Source organism: Rhamphochromis sp. 'chilingali' (assembly GCF_963969265.1).
Source record: "Rhamphochromis sp. 'chilingali' genome assembly, chromosome: 2".
Taxonomy (NCBI): domain Eukaryota; kingdom Metazoa; phylum Chordata; class Actinopteri; order Cichliformes; family Cichlidae; genus Rhamphochromis; species Rhamphochromis sp. 'chilingali'.
The window spans coordinates 17,524,257-17,540,708 of record NC_137930.1 but is presented as its reverse complement, the minus strand read 5'-3'; the positions used below and the strand labels follow the sequence as shown (position 1 = coordinate 17,540,708).

General features: G+C 38.6%; 2 protein-coding genes across 3 annotated transcripts in view; both read right to left on the bottom strand.

The window, feature by feature from the left end:
* The window catches only part of LOC308392914 (uncharacterized protein), a 160,258-nt gene that overhangs the window by 7,163 nt on the left and 136,643 nt on the right, over window positions 1-16,452 (bottom strand). The window lies entirely within an intron of this gene.
* Window positions 250-15,362, bottom strand: prkaa1 (protein kinase, AMP-activated, alpha 1 catalytic subunit). Its single transcript, XM_080874463.1, has 9 exons — window positions 15,134-15,362; window positions 13,170-13,311; window positions 11,450-11,543; window positions 11,010-11,154; window positions 7,296-7,383; window positions 6,923-7,147; window positions 6,218-6,731; window positions 5,904-6,030; window positions 250-2,216 (listed from the first exon to the last, which is right to left on the bottom strand). Exons 1-9 carry the CDS (start codon window positions 15,228-15,230, stop codon window positions 1,933-1,935), a joined length of 1,716 nt encoding a protein of 571 aa, XP_080730589.1. The 5' UTR covers window positions 15,231-15,362; the 3' UTR covers window positions 250-1,932.

Genomic DNA, 16,452 nt, shown 5'->3' with positions numbered 1-16,452 from the left:
TCAGATAATAAGATTCTGACTTTACAGCAAGGGCATACAAATACTTTAATTCAAATAAGAACCACCCCCAAATTATCTTAAAAGTTTGATTTAACTTGATCCTGTTGACATCGTTTTAAAGATGGCAGTAGTTACTGATGTCTATAAAAAGATGACAATCAGATCTTTTAGGTTTTTGCAGTTAGAATTTTTTCCCTTTTTGGTAATGCAAAGCACCTAGAAAAATGAATAAACCAACCATAAAGAAAGTGTAATTAGATTATTTTAATCCTCAAAACCGCAAAAACAGCACCAAGAATTCTGACCGGCACAATTTCCAACTTTTACTGACATAAAACTGATAAACAGTACTGATAATGATAAGGCAGCCAAACAGGCATAACTTAAAACTTTAAGACCACGGAGAGGCAATGGATAATGAGATACATCACACTTATAATCAAAGACATATCCAACTCTACTTTGTGAGCCTGCAAGTTACCAGAAGTGCGATCTACCTCCCCGATCTATGTCATTCAAAGCTCATAAGTCTGTTTCAGGTTTAAAAACATAAAACCTTTAACAAGGTCAAACTTCAAGGGAATGTACAGGAAATTAAAACATGTCCAAAAATGACATTGTGGATGTATTCACTTACCAACAGACATTGTCCACGCGCTGCATGTAATTGCTACTACTCACTGAGCCCTGAGGCCTATTCATGTGTGATGGCATTTACAAAACAAATGTAGGCAAAAGGCATTTCACTTAGTAATCATACTGAAATCGTATTCATTAATCTAAAACAAAAACACTAAAGAAATAAGAGAAAATAAGTAAAAATCAACTTGTCATTCTAATGCGACATGGAAAGTTATAGTTCTAGATTTTGACTGTCGTGGGAAAAAGCTGTCTAAAGTTAAATACAAAGACAATCGTGTATCAGAATAACTGATTGAATGAAATAAAATTCATTATGATTACAAGCCAGACTGTTAAAAAAAAAAAAAAAAAAAAAAAAGATATAATATATATATCATCCAGCAATAGATCTTATTGCAAGAAAGAAAGAAAGAAAGAAAGAAAGAAAAAAATCAATTTCCTTTACAACCAACACTCCACCTACTTAATGCACTGATAAATATGTTTACGTCTTTATATATAAAAAGGTGGCGACAGACAAATTCAAAAACACATTTTTACAACAGGACAAAACCATGAAATTTAGTCTGACAATTTCTTAAAAAGAATTAAAAAATAATAATAATAATAACCCAACATAAATTTGATGAACGCATTCTTTAGTCCCTGACGCAAGACAGAAATACAGGAGTCACAGAACTTCTTCAGACTCCAATGAATGTGATGGGTTTGCCCACCCTAGTTATATATAACGCTTCGGAACATGTGCACCAATTCTCAGATCCCTACTGAAAAGAACCAAAAAAAAAAAAACCAAAAAAAACAACAGCAGCAGGAAATAAAAGAAACTTGTGCAAAAGTGCTTCCTGCATCCCGTGACTGCCACCCAAACCCCCAACCTCCATGTGTGGCTTCCTTTTGTACAGGTAAGAATGTGAATTTGCTCTCTGTACTGAAAAGCAGTGCTCACCTGACTACAGTACAGAAAATTCAGTGTAATCACTTGCGCATATGTGTAGTTTGGTTGTAGACGCTTGCTATTAAGTTGTTCAGGAAATTGTAAAACCCTCGTTCCTAAATGTTCTGTCCTAGCTAATTAATCAGCTAGTCATTTGTCTTTCCCCCAGTAACCCTTTGCATCCCCAGTCAGCTCAGTATACATCCCTTCAGCTTAGGGAACACCAACCTGCATCAGTGCCATGGAACAATCACTTCATCCTCAGCCGGGATGAACTGAGCCACGATTCAGTTGCATGCTTATTGCTATAAAGACACTCAGAGGGAGAAAAAGGCTAGCGATTGTTTTGCGAGCTATCGTGCAAGTAGTTTAATAAGATTTGCACACATCTCAAAGAACTCGATGGTGTGGCTTCCTGGTCGAGGGACAGATGCATTGTCCCCGCCTCCTGTGGAATCGATGGATGAGGTCAACGATGACGTCAAAGAGCCTTCTCCAGTCTTGGTGGGGTGCACGGTACTAGGTGTACCTGGAAGTTCTGCTCCATCTACATCGTTCTTAATAGCGGTCCGGTAGTTGCCCACAGAGCCAGAGCGCAGAGGGGTAGCACTTCCAGATTTTGTCTCCAACATATCATCTGAACAATAAGACAAACTGATTTTCAAACACAAGAAGTTCAATGGGTATCACTAGGGTATCTACAAGTCTTGGAAAATACTCAATTCAATTCCTGCCACAGAGACACTGCTGTAAACAGTGAAATTAATCACTAGTTTATACTTAGTCGATTGTTTAGGTTAGGGATAAAGTGTAAGATTTTTGTAGTCAAAAATAAAGATTATTTTCTTCCTTTTAACCTAATAAACTGTAATATAGATATTGCACTGCGGACACCCAGATCATCCTGACACCCAGAGTTTGAACAATTTTGGGTTCAGTTCATGAAATATGCACAAGCCAAAGCAGCGTTCACCATTTCCTCTCAAAGCAGCTGTGGCTACACAGTCCATGGCTCTAACACCCACATACATCTCTGTTCACTGACTTCTTCTTAGCCACCATTTACTGAGATAAAAAGCCTTTGGTTCATGAGGGGTTGACCAGTAAACAAATTTTAATATAAGCTATTCGGCTTTCTAAAATGAACATATTCTAAATGCAGCTATATTTGCCGGTGCATGACCTGCCTCCTATGAATGTGGTTATGCATTTTGTTAGTACCAGTTTTAATGCTGGAAACAGACTGCATACAACTGTATTTTAATTTTCTCGATCAAAATACTGCTGACCGTGATATATTTATGAGATTACTGCAGTCCCAATGTCCACTTTGCTTGGTCAAATTATTATAATCTGGGGTGTTAGACACACACTTGCAGTGACAGGAGGTGTCAAACAGTCAAGGTCTTGAGCCAGCCCTCATTTCTTTATAATTTGCCAGGAAAAATAGCTGGAACTATTTGTTTATCTCTTGAGCTCGGTCCCTTTTCTGTGATTGAATGAGTCACAGGTTAGTGTTAAATGGCTTAACAAACAAAATGTTAAGGCTACGTCCACACGTATTTTTGAAAACGCAGATTTTTCTATGCGTTTGCACCTTTCGTCCACACGTAAACGGCGTTTTTGGTCACTGAAAACTGAGATTTTTAAAAACTCCGGCCAGGGTGGATATTTTTGCGCCACGTTATTGTTTCGGTGAAATGAATTTCTACAATACTGTTAATTGTACTCTCTGCAGTGTTTAAATGCTTACATATACACACAGTTACTGTCCCTCCACACATACGACTCGGTTCTGCTTCTATGCCCCAGCTTTGTTTACTTTTCCCCACGAGGCTTCTAGACTTCTGATTGGCCAACATTTCTGCACGGTTAGGAATCTAGCGCCACCTGCTGCTTTGGCATGTTCATAGCAGCGTTTTCCTTCATTTCTGCCTTTATGTGTGGACTGGATTATTTTTGAAAACGAAAACGGTAAATCTCAGTTTTCAAAAATACCCGTGTACGTGTGGACGTAGCCTAAGACAGAGGGATTGGACTTCAAATGAGTAAAAAAGTAGCCAATGTCCAAAGAAAAACCCTCAGAAATCCTGGAGAACTATTGCTCAAGACCCCTTACACAAAAAAGCTCTCGCTGCTTGGAAGCAAAATATAAAGAAATGAGGCAAGTGCTGTATATATAGGTGAAAATCTTTCTTGTAATCCACATTCACACATCCCTTTCCTTCCCATGCAGTGTCAGAGGATGCATCCAACTTTCCTGATCTGGTGCCCGATTTGTGCCCAATTTGGTTGTGCCTGAACTGCTGCTGCTACAGCAGTCCTATTATGAACTTGCTAACAGCATTAGCACCCAGGTTCCCAACAGGAGGCAGGACTGTTGCACTGATACAGCTGCTGATGGCTTATACTTTTTACAACTTCTCTCATAGTCCTCCATGTTGTCCACCAGATGGACATTTAACAATGCCGAATCTTGCTTGATCAAACCATTTAATATGTATTAATATGTTTGCAGTCTCTCAAACTTACTTCCCAGATAATTTTGTTAAGACCTGCAACAAATATTACTGCAGGTAAATGATTAATTTAAGAAATGCTGCTAAACTATCACGCAAATAGTTTAAAACCTAAATTAAGCTAAGCTATAAATCCATGCGATTAATTATGTGTAGTTATAGACAAATGTTAACAATCAGCATAATATTTTCTATATTTCTGAGTCATCAGGTATAAGTTCAGATAAACACAAGCTTAATGATGGACTTTGCTGTAGCTCAAAGCCAAAGCTTCACATACTTTAAATGGAAAGCCTGTGATGTATCAGAAGCACACAACAGCTCTTCAATCTCATGTTTTCCTTTGAGGTAATGCCAAACACCTACACAGACTTCCCAAACCATCATCCATGAGTTAATCATTTATAAATTCCACACTGAGGCAGCATACTAGAGGACAAAATCCAGATAAACACCGAAGATACAGAGAACTGAGTAAAGGGCTTACCTGAAGATCTAGGTTAACTGGTCAAATGTTGCAAAACTGAGTGTAAGTTGTATGAGACTAGTTTTAAAAATTAAATATATTACAATACAAGCAATCAAAACTTGATCCATCGGTAAATTACAACACATGCTGTACTGCTGCCATTGAGCTTCATGAGTCAAATAATGCCCAAACACTGATGTGTTATTACTGCCCTTTAACACAATTTCCTCATTTTGCACAGTACTGTGTTGAATCCCCACCTGTCCTTGTTTGCATTTGTATGCTGGTGTGCAATGTTCCCTCTAAGCTGCGCACGTGCGCAATTGCGCACTGCTGGCAAGGTCTCTGCAGGTATCAGGCTGTTGTTCTCCTTTATCTCATAGTGGACAGAAATTATTTTTTCGAGTGGCACAAATAATTTGTGTGGCATCAGATTTGATGCAGAACAGCTGATTGTTCTGTCAATAGTTTGAAATGTTTCTTTTAAAAAAAACGCCTTGGCTGCATTAAAAAAAAAAAAAAAAAGCTACAAAAAACGTTGTTGTTTGCATAACTCAGTCATTTTTTTGAAGAACTATATAATTAATTGCCCAACATTGGTCATTATATACTATATTTTGCAGGCAGAGAGTTACAGGACTCTCTCCCAGACCACAGATTCATACTCATAAGTCAGAGCTTTATAAAAAAAAAAAAACAAACAAAAAAAAAAAAAAAACACATCTGCTGTCGCTCACAGTGGTCCAAGGGATCGCTCAGGGAGTTTGTGTGTTCGCTCAGACACGTGAAAAATTAGAGGGAACATTGCTGGTGTGTCTGCCATCATAATTGAAACAGAGCAGTTCATGGAACTAATAAATCTCGAACAACAGTTACTTTTATTGAAACACAGGAAGATAAGGGGAATTCACAACTGACCTTGAGTTTATGCACGTATCGCCAGAGGTAATAAAATGAGACACAAAGGCATCTACACTGGCAGAATATTAGCCTCTGCACAGCATGTAATTACATTCTATTACATCTTGTTTCCCTGTGGTATAATCCATGTGCTAATCAATAAACAGATATTGACATCTGCGTCATATGTAGTTACATTTCTGGGAATGTGCGGGTCAGGCTATGACACAGATTTAATGGTGCACTTTGAATCATCACAAATAACGGCCTCGTGTATGATCTTTCATGTGTTTTATTCTCTAATATTTGAGCCATACACAGGTTAGCTATGTAACCTTATCAGTGTATCCTGCCGGGTGCTTATGCAAATGAGTGGTGATCTAAATGCAGACTGTTTCCTCACCTACTGCTACAGACTAGTGAAGGTAAAACTTACCATCTATGCTACGGAAGTCAAGGAGGTAGGTTCTGCTGTCCACTGTGTACAGTTGAAGGCTCATCTTGGCAAGCATCCCAGTAACAGGATTCTTCCTTCTCACACGCAGATAGTATGGATTCACAACCTAGAAAATTATTGAAAGGAAGGATAATGTGTCTTTGTGATGCTTTAAAAAGTACACCTGGAGCTTATTAAACTTTTAATACAATCCAACTTCAATAACTAACTGTGAGATTACATTTTACTACATTTTTTTTAAAATTGTAAATATTAAGCCTTTCCTCCTATATCTTGTCCCTCTTCTTCCTTACCTTCCACTCATAGTCCAGCTGTTTCATTGCACGGCACACCTCGGTCATGATATCATTTGGTCTACTTTGACTGCGTATACCCAGGTGCCACTTGGCTCTCCTAACACCCTGGTGCTTGGACTTCTGAGGGTTCAGTTCATCCAGTGTGTGACGGATACTCCTGGGAGGAGTCTCCGCCACGAGAAAAGGTACACGCTCAGGGTGAGGCTTCACTATCGCTGCACCTGATGAAGTCAGGTGTTGGTCATCTAGAAAAGAGTCAGGAGGGCTAGATGCCAAGTAGAAATCCTTGGCTTCGCTCATGATGCGACGATTGTCAATGATGAGATGGTAGGCAACAGCCAATGGATCCTGATGGTTGCGACTGTATATGCAGGCAAGGACCTCCTCCTCTGTGCACTCAAACTTCTCGCAAACCTCCTTCAGGGCCTCGTCGTCGATCATGTTGTTGCTGTAGGAGGGGTCCTCAGGGAACAAGTACTTTGGCAGATCTTTTTTGAACCACTCGTCCTCTCTGTGGCGAAGAATCATTTTGGTAGTTAAAAGATCATGAATGCAAACAGCACCAACAGAACTAATTTTCTACGCAGACAGTCCCTTGCCATCATGAAATAATGTGATTTACAATCTAGACAACCAAAAACAAACAAAAACAAAACAAAGCCTATAGGATTTTTGACTTTGTAAATACTCCGCCAGGCTTACCGGATCTCTTTGATGGTGGCTCTTTTCATCGGGTCCACCTGCAACATGTGTTTCAGTAAGCTTATTACTGCAGGGTTCAGATACTGTGGGGTGAAGAAGATCCCATCACAGATCTTCTTAAAAAGTGTTGGCACATGATCATCATCAAAGGGAAGTGTTCCACACAACAAGGCGTAGAGAATCACCCCACTACTCCAAATATCCACCTCTGGTCCAGCATATAACCTGAGGAGGCGTAAAAAGAAAGAATCACAAAATCTATTTTTAACTAGGCTGTGTTTTTGAGTTGTGTTTCTGTCTCACTTCGAAATGTAAGTAAAGTATCATTAGAAGAAAAGAAAAAACCCAAACAGAATTTAAAATAAGCCATTACCTTCCTGAGATGACCTCAGGAGCAGCATAGTTTGGAGAACCACAACTTGTTCTGAGGAACTCTCCATCTGACATCATGTTTGACAAACCTGCAAAAGATTTTAACTATTATATAATATGCACACTTTTCAAAACACAACAACTTCAATTATTTACCTCACATAAACATTTAATGTTTTTAATGCAGTTTCAAACTATTCTAGTTTGGTTTTAGCTTAAAGTGCTTTATTAAGTATATAACTAACGTGAAAAATACTAAAGCAGTAATGTTTCGTTTTCTGTCGGCCCCCCAAAAAAGCTGCTTTATAATTAGCTGTACCATTTTTTTAAGATTCTCCACTTACTGCAGTTCATCCTCCCAGCAAGGAGACAATGTCTTTTTCACTGGTAGCAATGGTGAACATGATTCATGAATTAACAGAAGAGTGACAAAAATACTTTACTAAAGATTCAAAATAATTTGGAATAACTGCAGGTTAAATAACAACCAATGCACACTAGAATAGTTTAATATTATCAAAGTCTTGAATGTAGTTCTGTATATTTGCTTAGCCAAATTTAAGGAATGTATGAAGGATTTTCTGAAACATATTTTATGTTTCTGGCACACTACTGCCAGAAATGATTGATCGTTGAAATAACAAACTGTTATTAGAATGTGTTTTCATGCTCGCACTAAACAACCCTGGAATCTGCTCATGGATTATGAACCTATGTGGTAAAAGCTCACACTAAAAACCCATCAAAATACCAAATGTAGTCAGATTTGGAGGACAATTTTTTTGAAATTCTGTTTCAAATCTGGAGGTTTTGTAAAAATCTTTTGAGAAAGTAACTTGTAATCAAGTTGTGAAATACTAGTTAATATATGATTTGTCTGCCTTTCAAGTTAACGACTCTACAGAATCGGCATTTTTAACGGTGGTAAATGATCTGTTACTTGTGTTGGACTGACTCAATCTCTGTTCTCTTGTTATTAGACCTTAGCGCTGTGGTTGAAACAGTGGACCACAAAATACTTAAGAACAGGCTTATGAAACACTATGTCATCTCAGGTGTGTCAACAGTTGAGACCATACTTTCCAGAAAGATCTCAATATATGCTTTAAATTATTTTCTGTGTCGTGCACTATTAAGTATGAAGTCTACATGCAATGATCGGGGAACATTCTTAATTTCATTGTACCTGTGATAATGACAATAAAGTTTCTGATCTGATTGATCTGATTACAAGGGTCAGTCCCTGGCCCACTTTTATTTTCAATAATATGCAGCACCAGTGGGTTAAACTCAGCTAAAACTGAGATGTCAGTGACTGGAATGGCAAGAGTGAGTCATAAGTATGACCAGTTGTCTTTGTGTTTTGATGACTGTGTGATCCACTGAGGATTTGGTAAGAATCTTGTTGTTTTTTGATCAGAGCCTTTAATTTGCCTTTTAATTTGGTGAGAAAAATGGCTACAATCAGACATATGATGGCGCTCAAGGACGCCAAGGTTCTAGTTCATGTCTTTGTGACATCTTGCATCATAGCAATGCTTTACTGTGAGGTTTGCCCAAGAAAATCTTTAGAGGTCTGCAGTTGGTTCATATTGCAGCACCATGGATTTTGTACTGCTGCAGTCTTATAAAATATTAACTAGCAGAGCACCAAGCTACCCGAGTGATCTCGTGGGACCATATGTACCTATAGGTCCCCTACACTCTCAGGGGAGTGGTGTCCTGAAGGTCCCAAAGGTTAAGAAAACAACATATTTTTATATCATGCCCTAACATTATGGAAAAGCCTTCTGTCTGACATTAGACTGTCAAGTTCAACTGACACCTGTTTTCTATTGTATGTAGTTCTTGGGGTATTATTGTCTTTTTGTTTATTTATGCTTCAGTTATGGATTATGGTGTTTTAATTATTTATTACTGTGTTTGCTTTTAGCTTTGTTTATTCTTGGCTTTGGAAAGGACTTTTTATGAAAGTGCTCTAAACATTATCATTACTATTAGGGCTGTGCGATATGACACAAAATCTCATATCCCGATATAAGACATCTATCGTCCGAAACGATATAAAAATCACAAAAATGTAAATTCTTTTTGTAAATTCTGTGAATCTCGGGCAGCTCGACTTGCGTGAAGTGTTTCCAACTGAGCGTCATGTAGCTGGAGTCGAGTGTTTTAACCAATGCATGAAACGATACATTTTTTAGACATAAGTTGTAACGGCTGCCGTTTTCTTTGTGAGTATTTATTACACGGCGTGGTGCAGGGAAAAGCCTGTTCTAACGTTTGAGTCTAAGGTTTACTTTTTAGCATCTGACGGCTAGAGCTGGGCTATATCATACCGTTCACGATAATACCGGTGTAATGTTGGGCAACGATAGGAAAATGAAATATCGCGATAGAATATGGGTAAAACGCACATGCGCAGTGCCTTTGTTTACATACGCACATAGCGGCGACGCAGAATGAGAAGAGCGAAAGCGGATCGTTAAATGAAATAGATGAACCAGAACTGGTTTGTAAAAATGCTGCAACTTCAGTGGTGTGGAACTGGTTTAGCTTTCGTCCGTCAGATACACAACAAAGGACTATTTTTGGTAGCGCATGCTAGCGGGCCGTCGTTATTACCATGTTGTTTTGGAAAATACGGCACACTTAAAATCAATCCTTTGATTTTTCTGAAAATCGACAGTGCCCCTTATAATCCCGTGTGCCTTATGTATGAATTCTGGTTGTGTTTACTGACCTCAAAACGATTTTATTTGGTAGACTGTGCTGGAAAAATCTGTCAAATGCTTTAGTACAACTTTGCTAAGCTACGAAGCCGCACCGCTTGATGGATTGTTGGAGCATTATGGCTATCGTAGGCAGGAGCCTCGCGGAGTGATACGTACTGTGCTTCAACATAATATTACCGTACTGTGGTGTATAACCTCTTTTTTTAGTTTTGTGGATATTATATACGGTTATGCCGGCCAGTTTCCACTGGAAATGCCTTTTGGTTAAACTGTCAGAAAGGAATTTGCATTTGCACTGTTAAATTTTTATATAACTTTAATGCGCATTTAAAAAAAAACAAAAAACAGCTGCTTGTTTAAGAGAAAATACATTGATGTTTTTTGGGGGTTTTTTGCACTAATAAAGTTGAGGAGTTGTAAAGTATTTTGTCTGGTGTCAATTATATCGTCAGTTATATCGTTATTGCAAATTTTCAAATGTATATCGTGATAAATATTTTTGGTCATATCGCCCTGCTCTACTGACGGCTCTTTTTTGCTTCTCATCCGAAAATACTCTGCATACTCTTTCACGTGATTCAGTTTATTTTGAAAAGTCTCAACAGGATCTTGAGCTTTATTGTGAAAAGTTTGTGGTTTTACCGTCATTGTTGCTAAAGACAACGCATAAATACAGGCGCTTGTCCGTCCGTAGTGTAGTTATATTGAATATAAGAGAAAGAGAGAACTTTAAGAAATTAATATAGCCACTACAGTGACCATCAAAACGATGAAAAAAATATTGCCGTAAACAGTTTATTTTGCGACACCACGAAACAAACGATAGCGTAAAATTAAACGATAGCCGTTTTTATATCGTCATCCGATATATATTCTTATATCGAACAGCCCTAATTACTATTACTAATGTGTGTATAATTAACAAACTAAAACAGTGGTTCCTGCTGAGACTTCTCGATTCAAGTCCAAGAACTACTCACCAAAGTCTGCAATCTTAGCATTCATATGCGCATCAAGCAGCACATTTTCTGGCTTAAGGTCTCGATGTACCACCATGTGTCTGTGGCAGTAGTCTACTGCTGAAATGATCTGCTGGAACAGTCGTCGACTCTCCTTTTCATCCAACTGTCAAAGCAGAAATTATTCATTAGGTGTGATCTTTCCTTCCTCAGTCAGAACATCACTGATGACTAAGCAGCACCTCATGTTGTGTTTTGAATATCTTTTTCAGCCTTCACAGTTTACAGAGTTCAAAGATTACTTTATCTCCACTGTAGTCTGATGATGACAAGTGTATGATACTTATCTGCGTTATCTTTATCTCACTAATGATAAACTACACAACATCTGTGCAACATGAAATGATGGAAAGGGTTAAAGAAGTTTGGAATCAATATACAAGTTTCCAGTCCTAAAGTACCTTTCCATTTTTGCAGATGTAGTCAAAGAGCTCTCCCCCTGAGACATACTCCATCACCATGAAGATATCTGTAGGGGTGCTGATAACCTGATACCTACAGTCAAAACACAAGTCATGTGGGTTATTAGGAGTTGGAAGGTATTATACAAGAAAACATTTAGACATGTCTGTTACCATTTAATAATTATTACAAAGAATAATCGGAATATGTGCTTAGTTTTGGACAGCTGACTCAAATTTTTAGTTTTAATGTTACTTTGCCAATGGTCTATTTTAGCCCATTTATGATTAATTTTAACAAAGTAATTTAATCAACCAGCAGCTCAGTTCAACCCACAGGAGATTGTTAACACATCTAATTTTTGGTTTCCTGTAACAAAGAAAAACAATTCCTCACAAACAGGAAGAAACTTAGTTGCCATGGAAGAAAATTGGTGTGCTCAGTATTGGAAAAAAAAGTGTATGAGAGCAGCACTTTGTGCAAATGTTGAATATTATAATATAATACAAAAACAATTGAGCATTTTTATGTTTCTGCTGCCAGACAGACAACAGACTGAGCTATGAGTTAGACTCCACTGCATACTTGCAGTCCATTAGTGGCATTCATCATACCTGCATCTATTTGCACTAAAATGCTGTGTAGCTCTCTTTGCACATAAGCCACATCTGTTGCCGTTTTACATAACCATTATCAAGCTGTAGAATCAAACCAGGAGAAATTCTTGATAGCAAGTCCCAGAAACCACATTGTGTGCAGCCTCTAAAGCTCAGATTTTACAAGTTTTAAATACAGACAGCAACAACAACAACAACAACAACAACAAAAAATGCATTGACAATGTGACAGTGTTAAGATATTTTAAGAAAACATTCAGAGCTTTTGTAAATCCAATACACACACAACATACGCACTACCATGCTGGATAAAACCAAAGGCAATAATGTCTGCCATGCAGTTTGTAGCTCAGCAGATGTTAGAGATGTTCACTAACTGTGAATCTGATGTGTTGCAATTGCAGAAAACATCCCATCAATAAAAATGAAGCAGTATTATGTTACATTACTCGATCTGTTATTATCCCCGCTAGACAGACAATGTTATGTACTTTGCCCCAGTGGTCTGTGCACCCTGCCAAAGATGGAATCAGTCTCTCATGCGTAGACACACAGACATAGCTTACATTTTTTAACATGGAACGGGTATTTCAGGCAATTATACCCCCCCCCCCCCCCAGTCAGTTTAATGACCCTGTAACTGTGGCCTCAAGTCTGTGAACATTCCCTTACCAAACAGGAAGTCCCCTGACAACTGTCAAATAGTAAGTTTAGCTTAGAGCACCAGAACATTATGGCACAGTCAGCTCAGACTATGACGTTAAAAAATTACTCATTTGAAATGACACACTTATCTGTTTTAGCCTACCAGATGTTGACAATAATACCAGCAGAGCAAGCTACACAGCTACCCACAACAAAGGCAAAGCCAGTGCACTTTTGTACGTTAAAATGAAAGACCAACTGAGGGAATAACGAAACAGTCAATACTGCACAATAGGGAGAGGTCAGAAGAGAGAGTGGACTGAGTCAGACAGATACTGTCCTAGATGGATGCATTCTAAAACAACACTATAAAGGCCTGAAAATAGCTCAGTGGGTGGCATTAATGTGGTGGCAAGGGGATTATGGAGCAGCGAGCAGGGTGTAATCTAGGACTTACAGTTTAATTATGTGAGGGTGCCTGAAAAGCTTGAGGTTCTGGATCTCCCGGCGAATCTTTCCCACCACGTCCAAACTGCGGATCTTCTGCCTGTTCAAGATCTTCACTGCCACTTGATGCTTGGTCAGCTCATGTTGGCCCACTGAAGGATAGAAAGAGAGTGGATGGAGCATTTCTATTACAACCAAGGCCATATAAAATAGGGAATGGTGAAGTATTATGCAAAACAAGGCATCTTCACACAACTTAAGGAAAGGTGTAATTTGTTGTTTACACTATTAGGATAAGGGTTACCAGACATGCTACGAATCTTAGAGGTGAAACCTATTTTGGAAACAGAAGGCAGCATGGTGGATGAAGGACAGCAGCAATAGGACCAATATCCTGAAGTCAGTGTGAGGAATGGGAGATCTAAATCACCACCTCCTATCACAATTTTAAGAATATAAAAAAATAAAAACATTCAAATTAAAGAAAAAAAATGGAAGAAAGGGAAAAAAAGTATTTTGTTTTCAGTCAACCATATTCAATCACTCAAGCATATCAAAGCATAGCTTTGTCATTTGGTATTATGGAAAGACTGTAAAACAGTTCTCTTGTTTTTTGCTGAAACTGGCTGCCTACTGAGTGTGATAAATCTAATGCTGAAACAAAAGTCCTTCTAGAAGCAAATCTTGCCACGCACAATGTTGAAACAACTTCCAGCAACATTAGGGCACATACTTACTAAACATCAGTCAAAGCTAACCAAAACCTCTAACAAGTTTGCAAATTTTACTTCTATCTGCTGTTTCAGCATTCTCTCAAATATGTAAATTCAAGAGTCTTTGAACGCCACATCTCTACTTTATAAAGTCTCCAGCTGAAAGTTATATTTTAAAAAAAAAAAGAAAAAAATCCTAGCACATGCTAAATGATCTGTAAAGATGAGTGGGGATACACAGTCAATACATGAGCAAATAGGTCAAATACAGAGTCCTCATAACTGAAAGCGGTAAAAAGCCGCACAAGATACAAAAAGATAGCATCTCAATGGATGGTGGGAAGACAGCGCATTTGCCCATGGGAGTTAGCAAACAGCTGGTTTTGATTTACCAGCTGTGTCGGTAGTAATCAAGACCATAATCACACAGCACCAACTCTAGCTCTTTTCCCTCAACATCAACAAATAGCTGAGAGCTGGGAGGTGACTCATTGGGAATTAACCGATCACACAGCTTGCGGTGGTTCCACTCCATTTCGATATATATTGTGGTTTCAGTGTTTCTACTGAACAGAACAGCCTGTAAGGTAAACAAAACGCACAGACACGATTACTTTTAAGAAATAAAACAGGTTTTTAGTCCATTGCGTGTTGATACAACTCAAGTTGTATATTGACTTAAGCTTCTAAGCGTTCAGCCCTGTGCACTGACAAAGTGGGCGTAGATTCAGCAGAGTTTGTCCAACTCTTTCCATCGAAATTTCAGAAATAACATTGAATGCTTGAAACAGGCAACAAATACGACTCGTGGGGAACGAAGTTGTGAATAAATGTAGTGCAGAGTTGGGTTTAAAGGCAAGAGAGAGGAAACCGTACTTTACCGATTAAAATGTACTCTTGCTTGCGGCAACATCAATGACGAGGGCTGACTTCCCGGTGTATGTCTCAACAAGCGCTTCGCTCGCTAGCACGCAACGCAACCGACGCTAAATGGCAAACTATGTGACTAGCTACAGCCCAATTTCATAAAACTTGCAGTGTCTTCTTTATCTTAGAAACTACAACGACATGCTCTAAAACCTGCGTTTTGTCACACACACAAAAAGTTCAGAAAATAACGCGACAACAAGTGTGTTGCCTCCCCAGCACTGCGACAAGTTAGCTTTCCTAGTATGCTAGCTTAGCAGCTAAGCTAAAAGCTCCCTCTCCCACCGTCTCGCAGCTGGCAGGATGCACAAACGCCTGAGACAGTTACACATACCTTTAACCTTCCCAAACGTCCCCACTCCGAGAGTGTCTCCGAGAATGTAATGTCCAATTTTAACTCTTCCTTCATGCTTCACTTTTTCCGTCGCCATCTTCCCGCAGTGGCCTTGCTGCGGGGTTAGCTAGCTGCGGTAAAGATGGACCGGACTCCGCTATGTGTTTCTCCACTCTAGCGGCTCCGCTCAACACTGAGGGTGGGAGGCGTCCCGGCTCCTGTGCGATTCGTCAAACTCGTCAACGACGTAACATGTTGCATTTAAATGCTCTCAATAAACTCCGAAATTGTTAATCTGGGTGAAGTTCATGTTGTAAACTTGTTTTGGCCGGAAATTCTACCGTATAGGCTAAATCAGGGCCAGGAAGTGAAAGGAGAGAAAATGTGCTTTAGGAATATATGAGATTGATAAATTATGATGTGCCCAATCAAATACTATGGAAACTCTGGATAAAGTCAGCAGTTTTCTGCCTATATAAAAAGGATTTCTGGCTGCTCTCTTACTGGGGCCCTATTTTTATCTGTCTAAATACAACATAAAAAAGATTTTAAAAACTGACAAAATACCATCAGGATTAAATACATTAGAAATACATTAATACAGTGAACTATGTTTCATAAGAAACCATTCTCATAATCGTCTCAAATATATTTCCCAAACCTTGTTAACTTCATAAAAAGTATATAAACAAAAGCTGCACTCCAGTCCAAACTATCCAAATTACAATAATGCCGCTTCAGCAAGGGCAAATTAAACAGGGTTATTGTATCCACAGATTTCTGTTGCCTGGTGACACAATCAGGTTTTGTGGGTTTATACTTAAGGCACACTGTACAAGTGAAGGAACATTTTAATGTAGATAGTGCACAGCACTGTTTGGAAGCAGAAAGCTCAATGTGGCGAATGAATCAGCAAACTCTGCTGAAATATGACTCCTGGTCCATAATTCATGCTGGAAAAATCACGTTGAAATGAGTCATAGCATGAAGATCAGTAAATATGGCTCGATTGTGTTGGAGTAAATATATAATGCACCATTCTTTCCCCTATACTATTCAGTTCTGCAACATGGCAAATCCAGTTCATAGTTGTGGTTTTAGGCTCTTGTTTATGAGGTGGATATATATTTTGCCATCATCCCACTCTGCAGTATTTGTTGCACTTATTGTTAACTGTTAAAAATATTGAAACCTTTCAAAGGTAAATATGGTAGATTACAAGAAGAAAGGACACTCAACTGTCTAGAAACAGAAAGATGTGCACAATATTCATGGGAACCAGATTTCACAACAATTGTAATTATTCATTTTATGGAGTA

Bases quoted from the DNA above. Each gene is read 5' to 3' on its own strand.
- prkaa1 (XM_080874463.1), bottom strand. From the start codon at position 15,230: ATGGCGACGGAAAAAGTGAAGCATGAAGGAAGAGTTAAAATTGGACAT. The intron at 7,384-11,009 runs GTGAGTAGTTCT...AATCTTTTGCAG, and splicing joins TGCTAAGATTGCAGACTTTG to GTTTGTCAAACATGATGTCA. The intron at 6,031-6,217 runs GTAAGGAAGAAG...ATAATTTTCTAG, and splicing joins AGCTGGACTATGAGTGGAAG to GTTGTGAATCCATACTATCT.